Consider the following 23,167-nt stretch of genomic DNA (forward strand, 5'->3'; position numbering starts at 1 on the left):
TGTTTTAGAAAGAACCAGACCAAACCATGTGTCAAATATAATTCTCTCTTTCACAGGAAAAGGAATATCGAAGGATAGAACTGGTAGTTTGCATGGTCTCCCCGTGAAATGATAATTGCAAAGCGAGATTTTACAATCTAATGCAACTACAATTCCACAATAATAAGGTTCTAGCCAGCCTTTACAGAGAATTTACAGCACAGAAACAGGCCATTCGGCCCAACAGGTCCATGCCGGTGTTTATGCTCCACACGAGCCTCCTCCCTCCTTCATCTAACCCCATCACCGTGGAAAAAAATTTAAATGAAGCAAAATACAAGTAAGCAGACATGAAAATACTATTCAAAATTGTAAATAAATACAGAATTGTTATGCCAAAAAAGTAACCTTTTAATTAGATTTCTCCTTTTGACTAATTCTACCTCCTTTGCCAATTCCCTCAGGGCTTCCTTAACTATTCTTTACCTGAATAACAACACTGACTGCATTTCAAAAGTAATTAATTGAACATGAAGAGCTTTGAGGCATCCTGAGAGATGTTATATGGCACTATATAAATTCTTTTTTTAAATAAAAAAATAGACTGGCAAATGTTAGAGCAAGAGTTTTTCTGCTCAATTGTTGTGCATGTTGCTAAAATGGCTTTATGCAAGTAATATTAGCCGAAATACTCAATTTGCCAAATAATTCTTATGTAAGATAGCAATTGTAAGAAAAGCAGTTTACAGGCTTTCTGCTGAATAAGGCTTTCTACTGCATATTGTTAACCTTCTGTTGAAGATTGTTTAAACCTTGTTTAGATAGTACGTCCTTGATGCTCTTAGGGGATTCAAGGGATACGGGGATCGGGTGGGGAAAGTGGAGTTGAGGTCGAAGGTCAGCCATGATCTGACTGAATGGCGGAGCAGGCTCGAGGGGGCCGTACGGCCTACCCCTGCTCCTATTTCTTATGTTCTTATGCATGGCAAGTAATGAGACACACTGTCTCCCATCCTTAACTGCAGAGAGGATGAATGTGTGGGCCCCAAGGGTGGGGGAAGGGTCCAGCGGAACTAATGTGTGATTGTGTGTATATAAATTAGGACGCAAAGCGTACATGTTAGAACGTTCTCGGAGCGAGACTGGACCGTTCAAGTGTTGTCACGAGGACCTTTGAGAGTGATCACCTTGTCGCTGTTCAGCTTTGCCAGGCTGTATCTCAGCTTCTCATTTGGTATGTTATAATCGTACTCTTGTATTGTAACTTCTTTATAAAACCCTCGTATTTTGGAACAAAACACGCTCTAGCCTCTTTGTGCAAGGGACCGGACCGTACACAGATTACTCACAACAATAAAGTAGATTGTTACCAAACACAGCATAGTTGGTAAATCTCCCTAACCTGGGAATATTTGTTCGTTTTTAAAAAAAAACCACAATCAGATCAGCTGTCCCTGCAACTATAACTGGTATATTAGAGAAGAAAAACAAGATTGGGAGGACTTAGATAAGGAGGTCGAGGTAATATATTTAAAACAGATAAATTACTTGCACAAATGTCCAAGTAAGGAGTGTCTGAACTTGTCCAGAGAGGAACCATTTTAATGTGACCGTCCTGAATTGCACCTGCATCATATTCAATTTTCTGACAAGTCTCCAAGAGAAAGTTTGTAGATCCAATCTCTTAAGCCTCTGTTTATGATTAAATTATAATTGCCATTTTACAGATGTTAAACTCATACGCTCTTCGGGTTAGCAAAAAACTCCCCAGGGGTTGAAACCGCAAAACCTGAAAAAAAGAGAGGCCCGTAGCCTCCTTGAAAGGTTTTAGCCGCCTCCTGAGAGTGGGTTGATTGGTTGCCCGTCCCACCGTGAAAACCGGAAATGGGCGGGTTAGAGGCGGATCTGAAATTGTTGCAATTTTCAATGCCCCCCCCCCTCGCCCCGCCCCCAACCCACCCGTTTTCCCCATTTAAAATCCTGCCCATTGAGTCTAGAGGTGACAAGGGAATGGGGATGAGGGTTTCGGTGGAAGGTGGTCTAAAGTAGGGGTGGAGGTGAGCAATGTTACGGAGGTGGAAGCAGGTAGTCGTTGCGTGAGAGAGGGGGGGGTGATGAGGTCAGAAGCTCACTCACGCTGCACGCCATCCCCTAGACAAAAGGGTGGATGGACAACCTGATCCAAAGACCCTGATCTTCTTCCCAATGCTATTCTGGAACCAGATTTTTTTTTATTCGTTCACGGGATGTGGGCGTCGCTGGCGAGGCCGGCATTTATTGCCCATCCCTAATTGCCCTCGAGAAGGTGGTGGTGAGCCGCCTTCTTGAACCGCTGCAGTCCGTGTGGTGACAGTTCTCCCACAGTGCTGTCAGGAAGGGAGTTCCAGGATTTTGACCCAGCAACGATGAAGGAACGGCGATATATTTCCAAGTCGGGATGACTTGGAGGGGAACGTGCAGATGGTGTTGTTCCCATGTGCCTGCTGCTCTTGTCCTTCTAGATACAAGAAGGTATACGATAGCATCCTGGGTGGGGGCGGCAGGGGCTCAATTTTGGTTTGCTCTCGAGATCAGAACCTCGTGTGGAGAATTGTGGGGTGCAAAGTTCACGCCCACACACACAGTACGTAAAGCGCATCGATACACCATGCTGCGACCCCAACACTTCCGATGTTGTAATTCATTATGTATGCAGAATTTTAAAAATAAATTTAACGAAAACTGTACACCAAAGAAACTTTGGAACACGTTTGAACTACTAAACTTTGACAGAACGGTTTCGACGAGGAATGTATTTTCATTTAATTGCTGTAAAACCAAAAGTAAAGACTTTGAAGATCAATCAGTACTTGTAAGACAGAAGAGAGGTTATGACATTTTAGGCGTTTACCCTTCATCAAAACCACTCTCACAACCCATCTTCTCTCTTTCACAGATGCTGACTGACCTGCCGTGTATTTACAGCATATTCTGTTTTTATTTCAGATTTACAGTGCCCCCCCCCCTCAACTTTTGACTTAAAAGGTCCTGAAGTCTACATCTTTCCAATTAAAGCTATTGTAATATCAACAGGAGCACGGTTACAATAAATGGTTTACTGCCAGCGTTAAAATAACGTCGATCGAAAAATCTAGGCTTGAGCGTCAGTGAAATACAGTCAGTAAAAGAGCTGATCTCCCTTACCTGATGGAGTTGTGTTTTCGATTTTCTACCTTCATAAAGATTCTTACTTCATTCAGAGAGGCTAAAACATAAACCTTCAACCTACAAAATACAATGGCGGAGAATATTTTAGAATCAGGCCCAGGCATTTAAATGCCACCTGGAGAAGCAATTCACAAAAAAAAATCTAGTATTTTAATACAGACCACATGCTTTAGTTAGAAACGGGTTATGTTGTTCTGTGTGTCATTTTTCTAGCATTTAAAAGTTACGTGCTTAATGAATTACATAGAACGTGCAGCACAGAAACAGGCCATTCGGCCCAACTGGTCCGTGCCACTTGAGCCTCCTCCCACCCCTCTTCATCTCACCCTATCAGCATATCCTTCTATTCCTTTCTCCCTCATGTGTTTATCTAGCTTCCCCTGAAATGCATCTGTGCTATTTGCCTCAACTACTCCTTGTGGTAGCGAGTTCCACGTTCTCACCACTCTCTGGGTAAAGAGGTTTCTCCTGAATTCTCTATCGGATTTATTGGTGGCTATCTTATATTTATGGCCCCTAGTTCTGGTCTCCCCTACAAGTCGAATCATCTTCTCTAATGTCTACCCTATCAAAGCTTCTCATAATCTTAAAGACCTCTGTCAGGTCACCAACCTCGGCCTTATAAATCATAATTATCGCTGCATCTCTTAAATTGAACCTGTACAGTTTACCATCACCGTGCCTGCCGCACAGATGTTAAAATGTAACACAAGTTAGGGGTGTAGAGCGCTCACCACCATCACAATAAAAAAGCTTCTTGCTCAGTGCTTCTACTTACCTCGAACCTCTTACCCACTCATTTCAGATCAAAGGAACCTTCCAAAGAATTTAAAGCTCTAAACAACCAAGTTAAAACGTTAACAACTTATTGACTGAACTTCATGCTATTTTTTTTTTTAATAAGGGGAGATATATCCCGAGAACTATAAAGTTTAAATTTCAACCTTCAAAGAGATAACGGAAGGACAGAAATTCGGTCAAGAAATAAAGTCGCAACAGTGAAGTAATGACACAGGTTCCCCTCGTTCTTCCTCAAACTGTGAGCTCCAAATTTTGACGAAACCACCGCATGGAGATTCCAAGTTAAACATTAATTAATGGCGAGGGAGGCAAATTAGTTAGCACTCCGCTATCATTCGACTATTCTAATGCTCTTTAGGCCGGCCTCCCACCTTGCACCCTCCGTAAACTTGAGCTCATCGAAAACTCTGCCGCCCGTATCCTAACTCGCACCCGAGTCCCGTTCACCCATCGCCCAACTGCGCTCGCTGACCTACATTGGCTCCCGGTCCTGCAAGACAACGATTTTAAAATTCCCATCCTTGTTTTCAAAACCACAACATGGCCTCGTCTCTCCCTATCCACGTAACCTCCTCCAGCCCTACAATCCTCCAAGATCTCCGCGCTCCTCCGACTCTGGCCTCTTGTGCCTCCCTCACTCCACCATTGGCGGCCGTGCCTTCAGCTGTCTAGGCCCTAACCTCTGGAATTCCCTCCCTAAACCTCTTTGACTCTCTACCTCCTTAAAACCTACCTCTTTGACCAAGATTTTGGTCACCTGTCCTAATATCTCCTTATGTGGCTCGGTGTTAAATTTTGTTTGATAATCGCTCCTGTGAAGCATCTTGGGACGTTTTACTACGTTAAAAAGTGCTATATAAATGCAAGTTGCTTTTGCTCTCAGAGACCTTGGCCCCGATTTTTACAGGGAGGGGGGAAAGAGGCCGAAGAACCCGGCAAGGCCAAACATAACTGCAGGATCCCATTATAACTTTTTGGATCTGTTTTCCGCCTGGCAGCCGAACAAATTGACAGACTGGCCGGCAGCTGGGAGAAAAACCCAGCGACAGGAGGCTGCAGCCAGGGACCCCTGGGGGCAGTTCACGGCAAATGGGGGTGGGACGGACGGACGCCCATCACTGCAGGGGGGGGGGGGGGGGCTGGGGAACACAACGCGGCAGGTGGGGTCAAGCAGCAAAAGTGGGGGGGCGGGGGGAAGGCTTCCTTAAGAGGCCAGGGTGGGAGCGCACTCCTGCTCCTCTTCGCCCACATGGAGTGCTGAGAAAGGCACTTATACCATGTGGAGACGGCAGCTCCCGCCTCCCTTTCACTGCATCAATCGGATTTTTGTTAGAAAAATCCCTGGGGAAGGGTCAGAGAGGAGGGGGAAAGAACGCTTGTTTAAGGGAAAAAAAGTGAATAAAAACTAAAATTTTTTTTTTCTCCCCAAATGGATATTGCTGCTTTCACAATACCCCAACGGCAACACATGGAATATTTAACAGGAACCTCCCAAAATTTAGCAACGCAGCATCGATTAGTTATGTGTCAGAAGGGGAAAACCAGCCAATTTATAAGCTACAAAAACAAATTAAAAGCCGTTTCAGTACGTACTTCTGTCGAATAACTGGGTCTGCTTCATTTGGGTCAATGTATTTTTTTAGTAAGTTTTCCACCATCATGCTGCCCGATACCCTGAAAAAGAAAAAAAAAATCTTAAAATTTCCACACGGTGCTTACCTTGGTTTTACACAGAATTTACAGCACAGAAACAGGCCATTCGGCCCGTCTGGTCCATGCCAGCGTTTATGCTCCACACGAGCCTCCTCCCACCCAATCAGCATTTTCTTCTATTCCTTTCTCCCTCATGTTTATCTAGCTTCCCCTTAAATGCATCTATGCTATTCACCTCAACTACTCCGTGTAGCAGTGAGTTCCACATTCTCACCACTCGCCGGGTTAAGAAGTTCCTCCTGAATTCTCTATTGGATTTATTAGTGACTCTCTTATATTTATGGCCCATAGTTTTGGACTCCCCCACAAATGGGGACATCTTCTCTGCGTCTACTCTTGGCACCTGTGCCACGTGTATATCCGTCTCAGGTTGCGAGCTGCAACATAATTGCATCACAAAAAGTCACATCCTGTAACAAAAGTGATCTACTGAACTGTATGATGAAAATGCATTTAGCTCCTAAATCTATCGAAGTATTTGCTTCCAAACCATTGAGCTTCATTGAGGTGGGTAAAATTTTGGAGTCTATTATTAAGGAGACAGTAACGGAACATTTAGATAAGCATAATTTAATAGGACAAAGTCAGCATGGCTTTATGAAGGGGAAGTCATGTCTGACAAATTTGCTTGAGTTCTTCAAGGATATAACGTATAGGGTGGATAAAGGGGAACCAGTGGACGTAGTGTATTTAGACTTCCAGAAGGCATTCGACAAGGTGCCACATAAAAGATTATTACTTAAGATAAAAAATCACGGGATTGGGGGTAATATTCTGGCATGGGTGGAGGATTGGTTATCGAACAGGAAGCAGAGAGTTGGGATAAATGGTTCATTTTCGGACTGGCAACCAGTAACCAGTGGTGTTCCACAGGGGTCGGTGCTGGGTCCCCAACTCTTTACAATCTATATTAACGATTTGGAGGAGGGGACCGAGTGCAACATATCAAAATTTGCAGATGATACAAAGATGGGAGGGAAAGTAGAGAGTGAGGAGGACATAAAAAACCTGCAAGGGGATATAGACAGGCTGGGTGAGTGGGCGGAGATTTGGCAGATGCAATATAATATTGGAAAATGTGAGGTTATGCACTTTGGCAGGAAAAATCAGAGAGCAAGTTATTTTCTTAATGGCGAGAGACTGGAAAGTACTGCAGTACAAAGGGATCTGGGGGTCCTAGTGCAAGAAAATCAAAAAGTTGGTATGCAGGTGCAGCTGGTGATCAAGAAAGCCAACGGAATGTTGGCTTTTATTGCTAGGGGGATAGAATATAAAAACAAGGAGGTATTGCTGCAGTTATATAAGGTATTGGTGAGACCGCACCTGGAATACTGCATACAGTTTTGGTCTCCATACTTAAGAAAAGACATACTTGCTCTCGAGGCAGTACAAAGAAGGTTCACTCGGTTAATCCCGGGGATGAGGGGGCGGACATATGAGGAGAGGTTGAGTAGATTGGGACTCTACTCATTGGAGTTCAGAAGAATGAGAGGCGATCTTATTGAAACATATAAGATTGTGAAGGGTCTTGATCGGGTGGATGCGGTAAGGATGTTCCCAAAGATGGGTGAAACTAGAACTAGGGGGCATAATCTTAGAATAAGGGGCTGCTCTTTCAAAACTGAGATGAGGAGAAACTTCTTCACTCAGAGGGTGGTAGGTCTGTGGAATTTGCTGCCCCAGGAAGCTGTGGAAGCTACATCATTAGATAAATTTAAAACAGAAATAGACAGTTTCCTAGAAGTAAAGGGAATTAGGGGTTATGGGGAGCGGGCAGGAAATTGGACATGAAGCTGAGTTCGGATCGGTCAATGCCCTGTGGGTGGCGGAGAGGGCCCAGGGGCTATGTGGCCGGGTCCTGCTCCGACTTCTTGTGTTCTTTAGATTTGTGGTTGGGATCAGATCAGCCATGATCTTATTGAATGGCGGAGCAGGCTCGAGGGGCCGATTGGCCTACTCCTGCTCCAATTTCTTATGTTCTTATGTTCTTCACGTCGTGGATGTTGAGTTCTTAAGACAATTAAGCAAACTGCTGTTAAATGGGAGGGAAAAAGTCCAATGCTTCAATTTTAAAACACCAGTTTGAACACAGCCAAGAAATTTGAAGGGGACTATCAATTCTCGTGTTACACAATATTTGTGTCTAGGGTTTCTTGAAAAAGTATCCCAATTTAAGCCAACAGACATAATTTGCATGATGTAATTGTTTTTGTACGAGCTGCCTGGGGTGTGGGATTTCTAGAATTAACCCTTAAAGTACTGCGTTGAGTTTCTTCACCTCAGCATCAATACACTTATCTGCAAACTTCTCCCTGGCTACGAAGCTGGAAAATGAAATCATGGAGTGATGATGCAACCCTGTCAATCTTTAGCTCTTTGCCTTTTTATTGGCCAAAGGCTGGCTGAAGCCAACAAAATATCATTCTTACAATCTCCTCAGAGGACAAAATGAGATAAGTGCAAGATTTTAAAGTTAGAAAAAGAAAGAAAAAAGTTATTATCTCTGGATTTCTCTCCCCAAACCTCTTCACCTCTCTCTCTCTCTCTCCTCCTTTAAGATGCTGCTTAAAACCTACTTCTTTGACCAAGCATTTGACTCGTCACAGAAAGGGTTGTGGAAATCTGGAACTCTCTCCCCCTAAAAAAAACTCTCTCCCCCTAAAAAAACAGGAGATCTTGAAACATTTGCCTGAGGAAGGAGAAAATCTCCGAAAGCTTGTGAATTTAAAATAAAATTGCTGGACTATAACTTGGTGTTGTAAAATTGTTTACAACTAAAAAAAACTGTTGAGGCTGGGAGTCAATTGAAAATTTTAAAACTGAGATTGATAAGAGTTTTATTCGGTAGAGGTATTAAGGGTTACAGATCCAAGGCGGGTAGATGGAGTTAAGATACAGGTCGGCCACGATCTAATTGAATGGCGGAGCCCCAATTCATGCATCGTCACTCAGATCTTTTGCAATAAAGCAGCTTCAGCTTACCTCTTTTCTGTGTATTCAGTGCGACTCTGAGGAAATACCAGCTTCAGGTGCCAATAGAACATCTGCTCCCTAGAAACAGAAGGAAAAGCCAGTTAAACCACCGCAAATCTTGACCTGTCAATACTGCACAATACTGGATAGTCAGCAATAATTGAAATCAACCCCTTATCATTTTGATCAAGGCTCGCCATTTATATTTTTAAATTGTAACTACGTAACATGTACCATTTATTAGAAATGTGTAACAAGGGAAACACTTTCTTCAGTTTCCAACACGTCAAACACTCTCCATATTAACATGGTTATTAGTTTATAAAGAAATACTTGCATTTATATAGCGCCTTTCATGACCCTCAGGATGTCCCAAGGCACTTTGCAGTCAATGAAGTACTTTTGAAGTGTAGTCACTGTTGTAATGTAGGAAAAAGTGGCAGCCAAATTTCTCCCACAAACAGCAACGTGATAATGACCAGAAGATCTGATTTTAATGATTTTCGTTGAGGGATAAATGTTGTCCAGGACACTGGGAGAACTCCCTTGCTCTTCTTTGAATAGCGCAGTACATTCCAGATCACAACAACTCGCTGCGTAAAACATTTTTTTCTCATGTCGCCTCTGCTTCTTTTGCCAATTACCTTAAATCTGTGTCCTCTGGTCACCCACCCTTCTGCCACTGGAAACAGTTTCACCTTATTTACTCTATCAAAGCCATTCCTGATTTTGAACACCTCTATCAAATCCTCCACTAACCTTCTCTGCTCCAAGGAGAACAACCCCAGATTCTCCAGTCTCTCAACATAACTGAAGTCCCTCATCCCTGGCACCATTCTGGTAAATCTCCTCCGCACCCTCTGAGGCCATGACATCCTTCCTAAAGTGTGGTGCCCAGAATTGGCCACAATACTCCAGCTGTTTCATAAAGGTCTAGCATAACTTCCTTGCTTTTGTACTCTATGTATCTGTTTATAACGCCAAGGATCCAGTATGCTTTTTTTTTTTAAAAACAGCCATCTCAACTTGTCCTACCACCTTCAATGATTTGTGTACATACACCCCCAGGTCTCTCTGTTCCTGCACCCCCTTTAAAATTGTACCATTTAGTTTATATTGCCTCTCCTCATTCTTCCTACCAAAATGATCAAATAATCAAGGCCAATGTAGGATTGAGTTAGCTGCAAACACTGAGGTTCATTCCAATTATTTTTGCTCTTATCATTTGTAAACTGGAACACATCAGCTCACAACTGACAATAGAAACAAAATTCACTTAGAGCTGTGATTATTGGTAGCATTTCAAATTCGAGATGTAGCATGAATGAGCTCTCCCAGATTCACCCGCACTGGAGGCTGTATAAACTCGTATGATGTCATTTCTAAGCCCGATGGCCGAGAAATGTGTCTCAAATAAACATTTGTGCCATTATAATTTTTGTTCATCTTCTGACCCAAGGCACCACATGTTTCACTACCATAAAAGAATAAAATAACAACTTGCATTTATAAGGCGCCTAAACACAGTAAAACTTCCCAAGGAGCTTCACAGGAGCATAACCAGGCAAAAATTGACACCGAGCCAAAGAAGGAGATATTAGGACAGTTGACCAAAAAGCTTGGTCAAAGGTTTTAAGGAGCATCTTAAAGGGTGGAGAGTGAGGTGGAGAGGTTTAGGGGGGGAATTCCAGGGCTTGGGGCCTGGATAGCTGAAGGCTCGGCCGCCAATGGTGAGACGAAGGAAGTGGGGAACGTACAAGAGGCCAGACTTGGAGGAACGCAAAGTTCTCGGGGTGGGGGGTTGCAGGGTTGGGGGCGAGCGAGACCATGAAGGGATTTGAACACAAGGATGAGAATTTTAAAATCGATTAGGTAGAATCGAAGTTTCATGTAATTTGAGTTTTGGTTTTCCTGGAGACTGCTTTCCAAAACATCTTCAACTTTCAGCAAGCCGCAGCTATCAGTGCAATTCTTCGTTTGATTTCATCACTACACCTCCCATCTTCTGAAGTTATTCCAAGATAAACAAATTTATCTATTTTCTTCATTTTTTCTCCATTTATGGTCGTTTTAGTGTTTTTCAGTTCCCCTGGACATAACAAGGAATTTCATCTCTATATTTATATTTAGACCAAACTATTTGCTTGCTTCATTCTGTTTACTTGTTCCTGGAGACTGTCATTGCTGAAATCGGCATGAACATATTTCCAATGGTTTGCAGCACAAACCTCTTCACTAAACATCTATGTTTGTGTCATCAAGTGAGATCTCGGAAATTGGATCCAACATTACACTGAAAAGTAGGGCAATCTTGTCTTATCGACTGGTCTGTCTTCAAATAGTTATGATGTGGAGATGCCGGTGATGACAATTGTAAACAATTTTACAACACCAAGTTATAGTCCAACAAATAGTGAATTTCAAATAAAATTGTTGGACTATAACTTGTTGTTGTAAAATTGTTTTCAAATAGTTAGATCACTCGCCATTTAAGTGGACATTGCTGTTGGAAAGTTTGTACGTATTCTCCAAGATTGTTTTCTCATCCAGTCCACTGCACTGTAGCGTTGTCCATAATCAATTTCTCCAAATGCTTGCCTAAAATCACCTTGCTGCGCCTACATAACAATGACCGCACTTCAAAATAAACCATTGATTGGAAAACAATTTCCCCAAAGGACGTAATAAGGCACGATATAAATGGAAGTTCATTCTTTCTAATAGGCGTCAGCCTTGGCTCAGTGGTAGCACTCTTGCCCAAGGCAGAAGGCTGTGGGTTTAAGTCCCACTTCTGAGACATGAGCATGTAATCTAGACTGGCAATTTGGTGCAGTACTGAGGGGGCGCTGCACTGTCGTAGGGGCTGACTTTCCGGAAAGACTTTAAACTGAGGCCCCCCGTTTGCCCCCTCAGCAGACGTAAAAGATTCCACCGCGCTATTTCGAAAAAAGAGCTGGGGACTTTTTTTTTTATTCGTTCATGGGATGTGGGCGTCGCTGGCGAGGCCGGCATTTATTGCCCATCCCTAATTGCCCTTGAGAAGGTGGTGGTGAGCCGCCTTCTTGAACCGCTGCAGTCCGTGTGGTGAAAGTTCTCCCACAGTGCCATTAGGTAGGGAATTCCAGGATTTTGACCCGGCGATGATGAAGGAACGACGATATATTTCCAAGTCAGGATGGTGTGTGACTTGGGAGGGGAATGTGCAGGTGGTGTTGTTCCCATGGGCCTGCTGCTCTTGTCCTTCTGGGTGGTAGAGGTCGTGGGTTTGGGAGGTGCTGTTGAAGAAGCCTTGGCGAGTTGCTGCAGTGCATCCTGTGGATGGTACACACTGCAGCCACAGTGCGCCGGTGGTGAATGTTTAGGGTGGTGGATGGGGTGCCAATCAAGCGGGTTGCTTTGTCCTGGATGGTGTCGAGCTTCTTGAGTGTTGTTGGAGCTGCACTCATCCAGGCAAGTGGAGAGTATTCCATCACATTCCTGACTTGTGCCTTGTAGATGGTGGAAAGGCTTTGGGGAGTCAGGAGGTGAGTCACTCGCCGCAGAATACCCAGCCTCTGACCTGCTCTTGTAGCTACAGTATTTACATGGCTGGTCCAGTTAAGTTTTTGATCAATGGTGACCCCCAGGATGTTGATGGTGGGGGATTCGGCAATGGTAATGCCATTGAATGTCAAGGGGAGGTGGTTAGACTCTCTCTTGTTGGAGATGGTCATTGCCTGGCACGAATGTTACTTGTCACTTATCAGCCCAGCCTGGATGTTGTCCGAGTCATAGAGTCATAGAGCACGGATAGAGGCCCTTCGGCCCATCGTGTCCGCGCCGGCCATCAGCCCTGTCTACTTGCTGCATGCGGGCACGGACTGCTTCATTATCTGAGGGGTTGCGAATGGAACTGAATACTGTGCAATCATCAGCGAACATCCCCATTTCTGACCTTATGATGGAGGGAAGGTTGTTGATGAAGCAGCTGAAGATGGTTGGACCAAGGATACTGCCCCGAGGAACTCCTGCAGCAAAGTCTTGGGGCTGAGATGATTGGCCTCCAACAACCACTACCATCTTTCTTTGTGCTAGGTATGACTCTGGAGAGTTTTCCCCCTGATTCCCATTGACTTCAATTTTACTAGAGCTCCTTGGTGCCACACTCGGTCAAATGCTGCCTTGATGTCAAGGGCAATCACTCTCAGCTCACCTCCAGAATTCAGCTCTTTTGTCCATGTTTGGACCAAGGCTGTAATGAGGTCTGGAGCCGAGTGGTCCTGGTGGAACCTAAACTGGTCATCGGTCAGCAGGTTATTGGTGAGTAAGTGCCGCTTATAGCACTGTCAACAACACCTTCCATCACTTTGCTGACTGATGGGGCGGTAATTGCTTTTTGTGGACAGGACATACCTGGGCAATTTTGCACATTGTCGGGTAGATGCCAGTATTGTGGCTGTACTGGAACAGTTTGGCTAGAGGCGTAGCTAGTTCTGGAGCACAAGTCTTCAGCACTACAATAGTACAGTAGTAGTATGTGCACTAGGACATTAGTAGTATCACAGTGTGTTACAGCACAGATGGAGGCCATTCGGCCCATCGTGCCTGTGCCAGCTTTTTGAAAGAGCTAGCCAATCAATCCCACTCACCTGCTTTTTCTCCACGGCCCTGTAAACTTTTTCCCTTCAAGTATTTAACCAATTCCCTTTTGATAGTTATTTTTGAATCTGTTTCCACTACCCTTTCAGGCAGTGCATTGCAGAACTTATCCCCGGTGTCCTGGGAAATATTTATTCCATCATCACCAAAACAGATGTTCTGCTCATTAACTGTTTGTGGGATCTTGCTGTGCGCAAGTTGGCTGCTGCCTTTTCCTTCATTACAATGGTGACGACACTTCAAAAAAATACTTCATTGGTTGTAAAGTGCTTTGGGACATCCTGAGGCCGTGAAAGGTGCCATACAAATGCAAGTTCTTTGTAATGTATTTGGGCAGTCGACTGAGGGTAAACAGATGCTCCATTGTGAGTCATTTTTTGTGAACCTATTTCTAACCAAGAAATTAATCAACTCTTGTTCGTGATTCAATTTGCTAAGATCGTCATAAATACACAACTAGCAACACTCAGAAGACCAAAACCAATATAATTCTTGCACTCATTCTGCTTTCCTTTTTGAAATACAGCACTATTGCTTTTCCCCAGTGCATCCCATATTTTGTGGATAGTCTTGATTCAGATTTCCCCAGATGCTAAATCATTTCCACCGTACTATTGTCTTTATTTCAGTTGGCAACCAAACATAAATTTTACCCTGATTTTCCCAAAAATTGACAAAGTGGGAAGTGCCAATTTTAAGTTTGTTTACTTTTTCTTTCTCTTTGCATTCCATGGGCTGCTACTGTTATTGCATTTACAGCTGTCCAAAGCTACGGCTTTTCATCAAGTTATTTTACGTCTAAGAGCTACCACCATAGAATCATAGAGCATAGGAGGCCATTTGGCCCATCATGCCTATGCCGGTTCTTTGAAAGAGCTATCCAATTATTTTTTTATTATTTGTTCGTGGGATGCGGGCGTCGCTGGCATTTATGGCCCATCCCTAATTGCCCTTGAGAAGGTGGTGGCGAGCCGCCTTCTTGAACTGCTGCAGTCCATGTGGTGAAGATTCTCCCACAGTGCTGCTAGGTAGGGATTTCCAGGATTTTGACCCAGTGACGTTGAAGGAACGGCAATATATTTCCAAGTCGCGATGGTGTGTGACTCCCATTCCCGCTCTCCCTGCTCTTTCCCCACAGCCCTGTAAATGTTTCCGTTTCAAATATACATCCAATTCCCTCTTGAAAGTTACTAATGAATCTACATCCACCATCCTTTCAGGCAGTGCATTCCAGATCATAACAACTCGCTGCGTAAAAAATTCTCATCTCACCTCTGTTTTCATTTTTTGCCAATTACCTGAAATATGTGGACTCTGGTTACCAGCCCACTGCCTGTGGAATCTGTAATTCTTCAGTGTTTTTTTTCCCATTCAATCTACACTGCCAAGTTACTATTTGAATGAAACTGACCTTCACAAGCCCTGCCAGATTACAGATGCCCAATTTACACAGGAATGAAAACCAAATGCGGCAAGTTTTGGGTGGATGAGTTTGGAGGTGTTTCAAAATAAATGCAACTGCATTCAGGCAGGACTGGCTCCCAAAACGCAAAGCAAAAATGTTCGAGCTGGATGATAGGAAATGTTTGAAATTACACATTTTCAGGCATCACCATCGCAACGTCTGTATTTTCGGAACAGACGTTAAATTGTGGCCCTGTCGGCCCTCTCGGGTGGACGTAAAGGATCCCATGATACTATCTGAAGAGGAGTAGGGGCGTTCTCCCCAGTGTCCTGGCCAATATTTATCCCTCAACCAACATCGCTAAAATGGATGAATTGATCACTTATCTCATTGCTGTTCGTGGGACTTGCTGTGCGCATTTTGGCTGCTGCGTTTCCTACATTGCAACAGTGACTACACTTCAAAAATTACTTCACTGGCTGTGAAACGCTTTGGGACGTCCTGAGGTCATGAAAAGTGCTATATAAACGCAAATTTTTCGTCATTCGTAGTGCGGTTACCTGTTACACGCATATGCTCTAGAAAACTACCTTAAGGCTCTTTACTGTGAAGTAGAAGTGGGGTCAATTCTATACAGCTAAGAGTTCAGGTTTCACAGCAGGCACAATATAAGATGTTATCAATATTGCACAGCTGGACAGTTTTAACATGTTCGTTCCAATGCCTTAGTACTAGCAATTCCAGTGCTAACTTGTTTCATTGGCAGCACTCGTAGTCAGAAGATTGTCGGTTCAAGCCCCACTCTAGGACTTCAGCACATAATCTAGGCTGACATTTCACTGCTGCGCCGAGCGAATGCCGCACTGCCAGAGGTGCCGTCTTTCGGAGGGGACATTAAACCGAAGCCCCGTCTGGCTGTGTGCTCGGATGCAAAGCATCCCATTGCACTTTCAAAGAACAGCAGGGGAGGTTGTCCTGGTCGACATTTATCCCTCAACGAACACCTCCAAAATGGATTAACTGGTCATTTATCTCGTTTCTGTTAGAGTGACTTTGCTGAGTGCAAATTGGTTGCCTATATAATAATTGGCTATGCTTCAAAAAGTAATTAATTGGCTGTGAAGTGATTGGGGACATCTTGAGAACGAGAAGCGAAGGTTCGCCAGACTGATTCCTGGGATGGCAGGACTGTCATATGAGGAGAGATTGGGTCGACTCGGCCTGTATTCACTCGAGTTTAGAAGAATGAGAGGGGCTCTCATTGAAACATATAAAATTCTGACAGGGTTAGACAGACTGGATGCAGGAAGGATGTTTCCCCTGGCTGGGGGGTCCAGAACGAGGGGTCACAGTCTCAGGGTACGGGGTAGGTCATTTAGGACTGAGATGAGGAGAAATTTCTTCACTCAGAGGGTGGTGAACCTGTGGAATTCTCTACCACAGAAGGCTGTGGAGGCCAAGTCACTGAATATATTTAAGAAGGAGCTAGATAGATTTCTAGACACAAAAGGCATCAAGGGGTATGGGGAGAGAGCGGGAATATGGAATTAAAGATAGAGGATCAGCCATGATCGTATTGAATGGCGGAGCAGGCTCGAAGGGCCGAATGGCCTACTCCTGCTCCTATTTTCTATGAAAGGTGCAAGTTCTTCCTTTTTTACTTTTCTTTCAGGTGGTTGATGCAACAAAGAGCTGAATTTCACAGGCCAGAAAGGTCCTGGTCTTGATTCATGGCCTGTGCCGAGTCAGTTGATCTCGGATAGGGAGCAGTACAGCTGGCCACAGTTCTCTAGGGGACGAGTGTGGGAAAATTGCGGCCGGGCTACCCGCAGTGCGATCCAGTGCCCCCTGCTGGAAAGCGCGACCGCGTGGACTCCACACGAGGATGGGACTGACCTTGACCTTGGCTGCAATGCCGTTCTCGGTTGAATAGCCTCAGACAGCACCTGCAAAACTGTATCCCAAGCAGGAGATGGAAGGGAGAAATTTGTTGGGCGTGGGGAAATGTCAAGTTTTCTGATCAGCTCTTTTATGGTTCAGGCTCCGTCCATTCCTTCTGCCTTTAGATAAAATGCAAACGGAGAGGTATTTGGCTCATCTTGCCGCGTCATGGCGACATTAGCTTTTCCAGGTCACACGAGGTGCAACATCAACAACTACTTGCATTTATATAGCACTTTTAACGTAGTAAAATGTCCCAAGGCGCTTCACAGGAGCGATTATCGAACAATATTGACACCGAGCCACAGAAGGAGATCGGTCAAAGAGGTAGGTTTTAAGGGGCATCTGAAAGGAGGATAGAGAGAGGGGTAGAGAAGCGGAGAGGTTTAGGGAAGGAATTCCAGAGCTTAGGGCCCAGGCAGCCGAAGGCACGGCCGCCAGTGGTGGAGTGAAGAAAACCGGGGGTGCGCAAGAGGCCAGAATTGGAGGAGCGCAGAGATCTCGGGAGGGCTGGAGGAGGTCACAGAGATAGGGCGGGGGCGAGGCCATGGGTGGATTTGAAAACAAGGATCAGAATTTTAATAACCTAGGCCTTGCCGGACCACCGACAATGCCTGCTCTGTTGACTTTTCGACACTTTTTTGCATAAAACCGGAGTCTTCAGGAAAATCCGACACTAGCAACTGTACGATCGTGGCAGAAGACCGGTGGAGGGGAAGTTCACTTGAAAAGTATTAGCGAAGGTTCCAAAAAGGAACTGTTGTTGGAGGAGCAGTAATATATTTTTTTTAAAGTTGCTGGTTTTGGAGATGGGCTGTCATTACCAAACACTAAATACAGTGGTCAATCTGAAGTAATGAAACGGTCATTTATCTTGGACATAAAAACTGAGATATATGCAAAGAATTCATAACCATCGCGTGAACAGAGTCCATTCAAACCATAATTACTGTTAAAATTATACCTTGGGTGAGCTGCAAGCTAACTGAGTAAATTTTTGCTTCTATCGAATGTCAACAGCACCCTCGACGTTATGTGCCAGAAAAGAACTGGTTTAAAAGCAGAAGTACGCACATAAATGTCTTTTGCCGGTATTTACGAAGCAGCGCAAATTTTTGAGATTCTTTCAGTCTGAGCAAAGCCCAACTGCAATCATTAATTTTATCTGCGCCACCAACCGAGCAGGAATGCATAGATTTTTTTTTTGTGTGTGTGTTCCTTTGTACTCTGCCCTTTAAATATGAATTGCACAATAGATTAAACAAGAACCACAGGCTGTAACTCAAAAGAATACGTGGCTCGGAGTAAAATAAAAATGCCGACGAGCAGGCCGACCTTTCAATTGTGCGAAATCGGGCTCGAGCTTGCACCATGTGCAGATCAAAAACAACGAGCCTCTCACCGTTGATCCAAGGAATCTGGGCTTCAAGTGGCTGAAACGGGCTCTGCTCGAATCTAGTTGGTATTTATCCACCTTCGGGGAATGTTTTCTTAAATTACTGTCACCGCACAGTACACGGTGACTGACCTTAACAGCTCAGTGAAGTTTAACAGGAACAACATTCTTTTAATTGCTTCAAATCGGTGAGTGATGAGCCTGCTGTCTGCTCCCCCCACACGTCTTTCCAAGTCAACCTTGGCTTTACGTCATGATGTGAAGAATGAAATACTTTGTTAAACCCCAGGACTGAGGATTTCCTGTTTTTTGACCATACACGATTCCTCGGCTACAATAACGAGACTAAATCAGACAGGGTTAGAGACACTAAGGCAGCCAATGATATTAACTGATAATCGGCAGCGAAGATCACCACCACTCCTATAATTACAAAAAAGACTTGCATTTATTTGGCGCCTTTCATGACCGTAGGACATCCCAAAGGGCTTTACACTCAATGTAATATTTTTGAAATGTAGGAAACGCAGCAGCCAATTTGCGCACAGCAAGATCCCATAAGCTCCGGGAACAAATCTTCGAACTAGTACCGTGGGATCTCTTACGTCCACCTGAGAGGGCAGACGGGGCCTTGGTTTCTACGTCACATCCGAAAGACCACACCTCCGACAATGCAGCACTCCCTCAGTACTGCACTGGAGTGTCCTAAGAACATAAGAAATAGGAGCAGGAGTAGGCCACATGGCCCCTCGAGCCTGCTCCGCCATTCAATAAGATCATGGCTAATCTTCGACCTCAACTCCACTTTCCTGCCCGAACCCCATATCCCTTCATTCCTCTACAGTCCAAAAACATTTCTCTCTATCTCAACCTTGAATGTACTCAACAACTGAGCTTCCACAGCCCTCTGGGGTAGAGAATTCCAAAGATTCACAACCCTCTGAGGAAAGAAATTTTTCCTCACCTTGGTCCTAAATGGCCAACCTCTTTTCCTGAGACTATGGCCCCTGGATCTAGACTCTCCAGCTAGGGGAAACAGCCTCTCAGCATCTACCCTGTCAAGCCCCCTCAGAAACTTATATGTTTCAATGAGATCACCTCTCATTCTTCTAAACTCCAGAGAGCAAAGGCCCATTCTACTCAATCTCTCCTCATAGAACAAACTTCTCATCCCAGGAATCAATCTTGTGAACCCTCGTTGCCTTGCCTCTGAGGCAAGTATATCCTTCCTTAGGTAAGGAGACCAAAACTGTACACAGTACTCCAGGTTAGGTCTCATCAAAGTCCTGTACAATTGCAGCAAGACTTCCTTACTCTTATACTCCAACCCCCTTGCAATAAAGGCCAACATACCATTTGCCTTCTTAATTGCTTGCTGTACACGCATGTTAACTTCCTGCATTTCGTGTACCTGGACACCCAAATCCCTCTGAACACAACATTTAAAGAATATTCTGTTTTTGTATTCTTCCTACCAAAGTGAATAACCACACAGCCTAGGTTTTGTGCTCAATTCCCTGGAGTGCAACTTCAAACCACAATCTTCTGACTCAGAGGTGAGAATGCTACCACTGAGCCATGGCTGACACCATAATCATTCATCGGCCCTTTCTTGTAACAAAAAAGGATACACTAAAGCCACAGTACTGAAAGGACCCTTATCAAAGTCACAAATGACATCCTATGTGACAGTGATGATGGTAAACTATCCCTCCTCATCCTTCTCGGCCTGTCTGCAGCCTTTGGCATGGTTGACCACACCATCCTCCTCCAACATCTCTCCTCTGACGTCCAGCTGGGTGGGACTGGGCTCTCCTGGTTCCATTCTTATCTATCCAGTCACAGCCAGAAAATCACCTGCAATGGCTTCTCTTCCCACTCCCCGCACCGTTACCTCTGGAGTCCTCCAAGGATCTATCCTTGGCCCCCTCCCATTTTTCCATCTACATGCTGCCCCTCGGCGACATCATCCGAAAACACGTCAGGTTCCACACGTACGCTGACGACACCCAGCTCTACCTCACCACCACCTCCCTCGACCCCTCCATTGTTTCTCATTTGTCACATTGCATGTCCGACATCCAGTGCTGGACGAGAGAAATTTTCTCCAACTAAATATTGGGAAGACTGAAGCCGTTGTCTTTCGTCCCCACTGCAAACTCCGTACCCTGGCCACCGACGCCATCCCTCTCCCTGGCCACTGTCTGAGGCTGAACCAAACCGTTCTATTTGACTCTTGAGATGAGCTTCCAACCACATATCCGCTCCACCATTAAGACCGCTACATCCATCTCCGTAACATCGCCCTGTCTCCGCCCCGCCTCAGCTCATCTGCTGCTGAAACCCTCATCCATGCCTTTGTTACTTTCAGACTGGGCTATTCCAATGCTCTCCTGGCTGGCCTCCCATCTTCCACCCTCCACAAACTTGAGCTCATCCAAAACGCTGCTGCCCGTATCCTAACTCGCACCAAGTCCCGTTCTCCATCACCCCCTGTGCTCGCTGACCGACATTGACTCCCGGTCCGGGAAGACCTCGATTTTAAAATTCTCATCCTTGTGTTCAAATCCCTCCATGGCCTCAACCCTCCCTATCTCTGTAACCTCCTCCAGCCCTATAACCCTCCGAGAGCTCTGCTCTCCTCCAATTCTTGCCTCTTGCGCATCCCTGATTTTAATCTCTCCACCACTGGCGGCCCTGCCTTCAGTTGCCAAGGCCCTAAGCTGTGGAATTCCCTCCCTAAACTTCTCCTCACTCTCGTCCTTTAAGATGCTCCTTAAAACCTATTTCTTTGACCAAGCTTTTGGTCATCTGTCCTTATACCTCCTTATGTGGCTCTATGTGAAATTTTATAGAGTCATAGAGTTATACAGCACGGATAGAGGCCCTTCGGCCCATCGTGTCCGCGCCGGCCATCAGCCCCGTCTACTCTAATCCCATATTCCAGCATTTGGTCCGTAGCCTTGTATGCTATGGCATTTCAAGTGCTCATCCAAATGCTTCTTGAATGTTGTGAGGGTTCCTGCCTCCACAACCCTTTCAGGCAGTGAGTTCCAGACTCCAACCACCCTCTGGGTGAAAAAGTTCTTTCTCAAATCCCCTCTAAACCTCCCGCCTTTTACCTTGAATCTATGCCCCCTTGTTATAGAACCCTCAACGAAGGGGAAAAGCTCCTTAGTATCCATCCTATCTGTGCCCCTCATAATTTTGTACACCTCAATCATGTCCCCCCTCAGCCTCCTCTGCTCCAAGGAAAACAAACCCAATCTTCCCAGTCTCTCTTCATAGCTGAAGCGCTCCAGCCCTGGTAACATCCTGGTGAATCTCCTCTGCACCCTCTCCAAAGCGATCACATCCTTCCTGTAGTGTGGCGACCAGAACTGCACACAGTACTCCAGCTGTGGCCTAACCAGTGTTTTATACAGCTCCATCATAACCTCCTTGCTCTTATATTCTATGCCTCGGCTAATAAAGGCAAGTATCCCATATGCCTTCTTTACCACCTTATCTACCTGTTCCGCCGCCTTCAGGGATCTGTGAACTTGCACACCAAGATCCCTCTGACCCTCTGTCTTGCCTAGGGTCCTCCCATTCATTGTGTATTCCCTTGCCTTGTTAGTCCCTCCAAAGTGCATCACCTCGCACTTTTCCGGGTTAAATTCCATTTGCCACTGTTCCGCCCATCTGACCAACCCATCTATATCGTCCTGCAGACTGAGGCTATCCTCCTCGCTATTTACCACCCTACCAATTTTTGTATCATCAGCGAACTTACTGATCATACCTTTTACATTCATATCCAAGTCATTAATGTAGACCACAAACAGCAAGGGACCCAGCACCGATCCCTGTGGTACCCCACTGGCCACAGGCTTCCAGTCACAAAAACAACCTTCGACCATCACCCTCTGCCTTCTGCCACTAAGCCAGTTTTGTATCCAAAGTGCCAAGGCACCCTGGATTCCATGGGCTCGTACCTTCTTGACCAGTCTCCTGTGGGGGACTTTATCGAAGGCCTTACTGAAATCCATGTATACCACATCCACTGCGTTACCCTCATCCACACGCCTGGTCACCCCCTCAAAAAATTCAATCAAATTAGTCAGACATGATCTTCCCTTGACAAAGCCATGTTGACTATCCCTGATTAATCCTTGCTTCTCCAAGTGGAGACTAATTTTGTCCTTCAGAATTTTTTCCAATAATTTTCCTACCACTGATGTTAGGCTCACTGGCCTGTAGTTCCCCGTTTTTTCCCTACTCCCCTTCTTGAATAATGGTATTACATTAGCGGTTCTCCAGTCCTCTGGCACATCCCCTGTGGCCAGAGAGGTTCTGAATATATGTGTCAGAGCCCCCGCAATCTCCTCCTTTGCCTCACACAGTAGCCTGGGATACATTTCGTCCGGGCCTGGGGATTTATCCATTTTTAGGCCTGCTAAAACCGCCAATATCTCCTCCCGCTCGATGTTAATATGTTCGTGTATATCACAGTCCCCCTGCCGTATTTCTATGTCTACATCGTCCTTCTCCATAGTGAAAACAGATGCAAAAAATTCATTTAGAACCCCTCCTACATCTGCCGGCTCCACACACAGATTGCCATTTTTGTCCCTAATGGGCCCTATTTTTTCCCTAGTCATCCTCTTACCCTTAATATACTTATAAAACATCTTAGGATTTTCCTTTATTTTGCTCGCCAGTGTTATTTCATGGCCCCTCCTTGATCTCCTAATTTCTTTTTTTAAGTATCCCCCTGCACTTTTTGTACTCCTCTAGGGCTTCCTCCGTCTTTAGCCTTTTGTATCTGCCAAAAGCCCTCCTTTTTTTCCTAATCCATTCTCGTATATCCCCTGACATCCAAGGTTCCCTGGAGTTCTTGGAACCACCCTTGACCTTTACAGGAACACGTTGCCATTGTATGGTCTCAATCTCCCTTCTGAAAGACTCCCATTGCTCCGATGCGGATTTTCCTACAAGCAGCTGATCCCAGTCCATTTTGGCCAGATCCTGCCTTATCCTATTAAAATCGGCCTTCCCCCAATTTAGAACCTTTATTTCCGGCCCCTCCCTGTCCTTTTCCATGACCACCTTAAATCTCACCTACGAGCACT

General features: G+C 45.0%; 1 protein-coding gene across 1 annotated transcript in view; it reads right to left on the reverse strand.

Annotated features, from left to right (window-relative positions):
- The window catches only part of znhit6 (zinc finger HIT-type containing 6), a 66,806-nt gene that overhangs the window by 19,391 nt on the left and 24,248 nt on the right, over positions 1–23,167 (reverse strand). The window contains exons 6-8 of the mRNA XM_067989821.1: positions 8,683–8,751; positions 5,581–5,661; positions 3,163–3,243 (exon numbers count right to left, since the gene is read on the reverse strand). Of these exons, the coding sequence (XP_067845922.1) occupies positions 3,163–3,243; positions 5,581–5,661; positions 8,683–8,751 (231 nt within the window). The remainder of the gene's footprint in view (positions 1–3,162; positions 3,244–5,580; positions 5,662–8,682; positions 8,752–23,167) is intronic.

Source organism: Heptranchias perlo, chromosome 9 (genome assembly GCF_035084215.1).
Source record: "Heptranchias perlo isolate sHepPer1 chromosome 9, sHepPer1.hap1, whole genome shotgun sequence".
Classification (NCBI taxonomy): Eukaryota; Metazoa; Chordata; class Chondrichthyes; order Hexanchiformes; family Hexanchidae; genus Heptranchias; species Heptranchias perlo.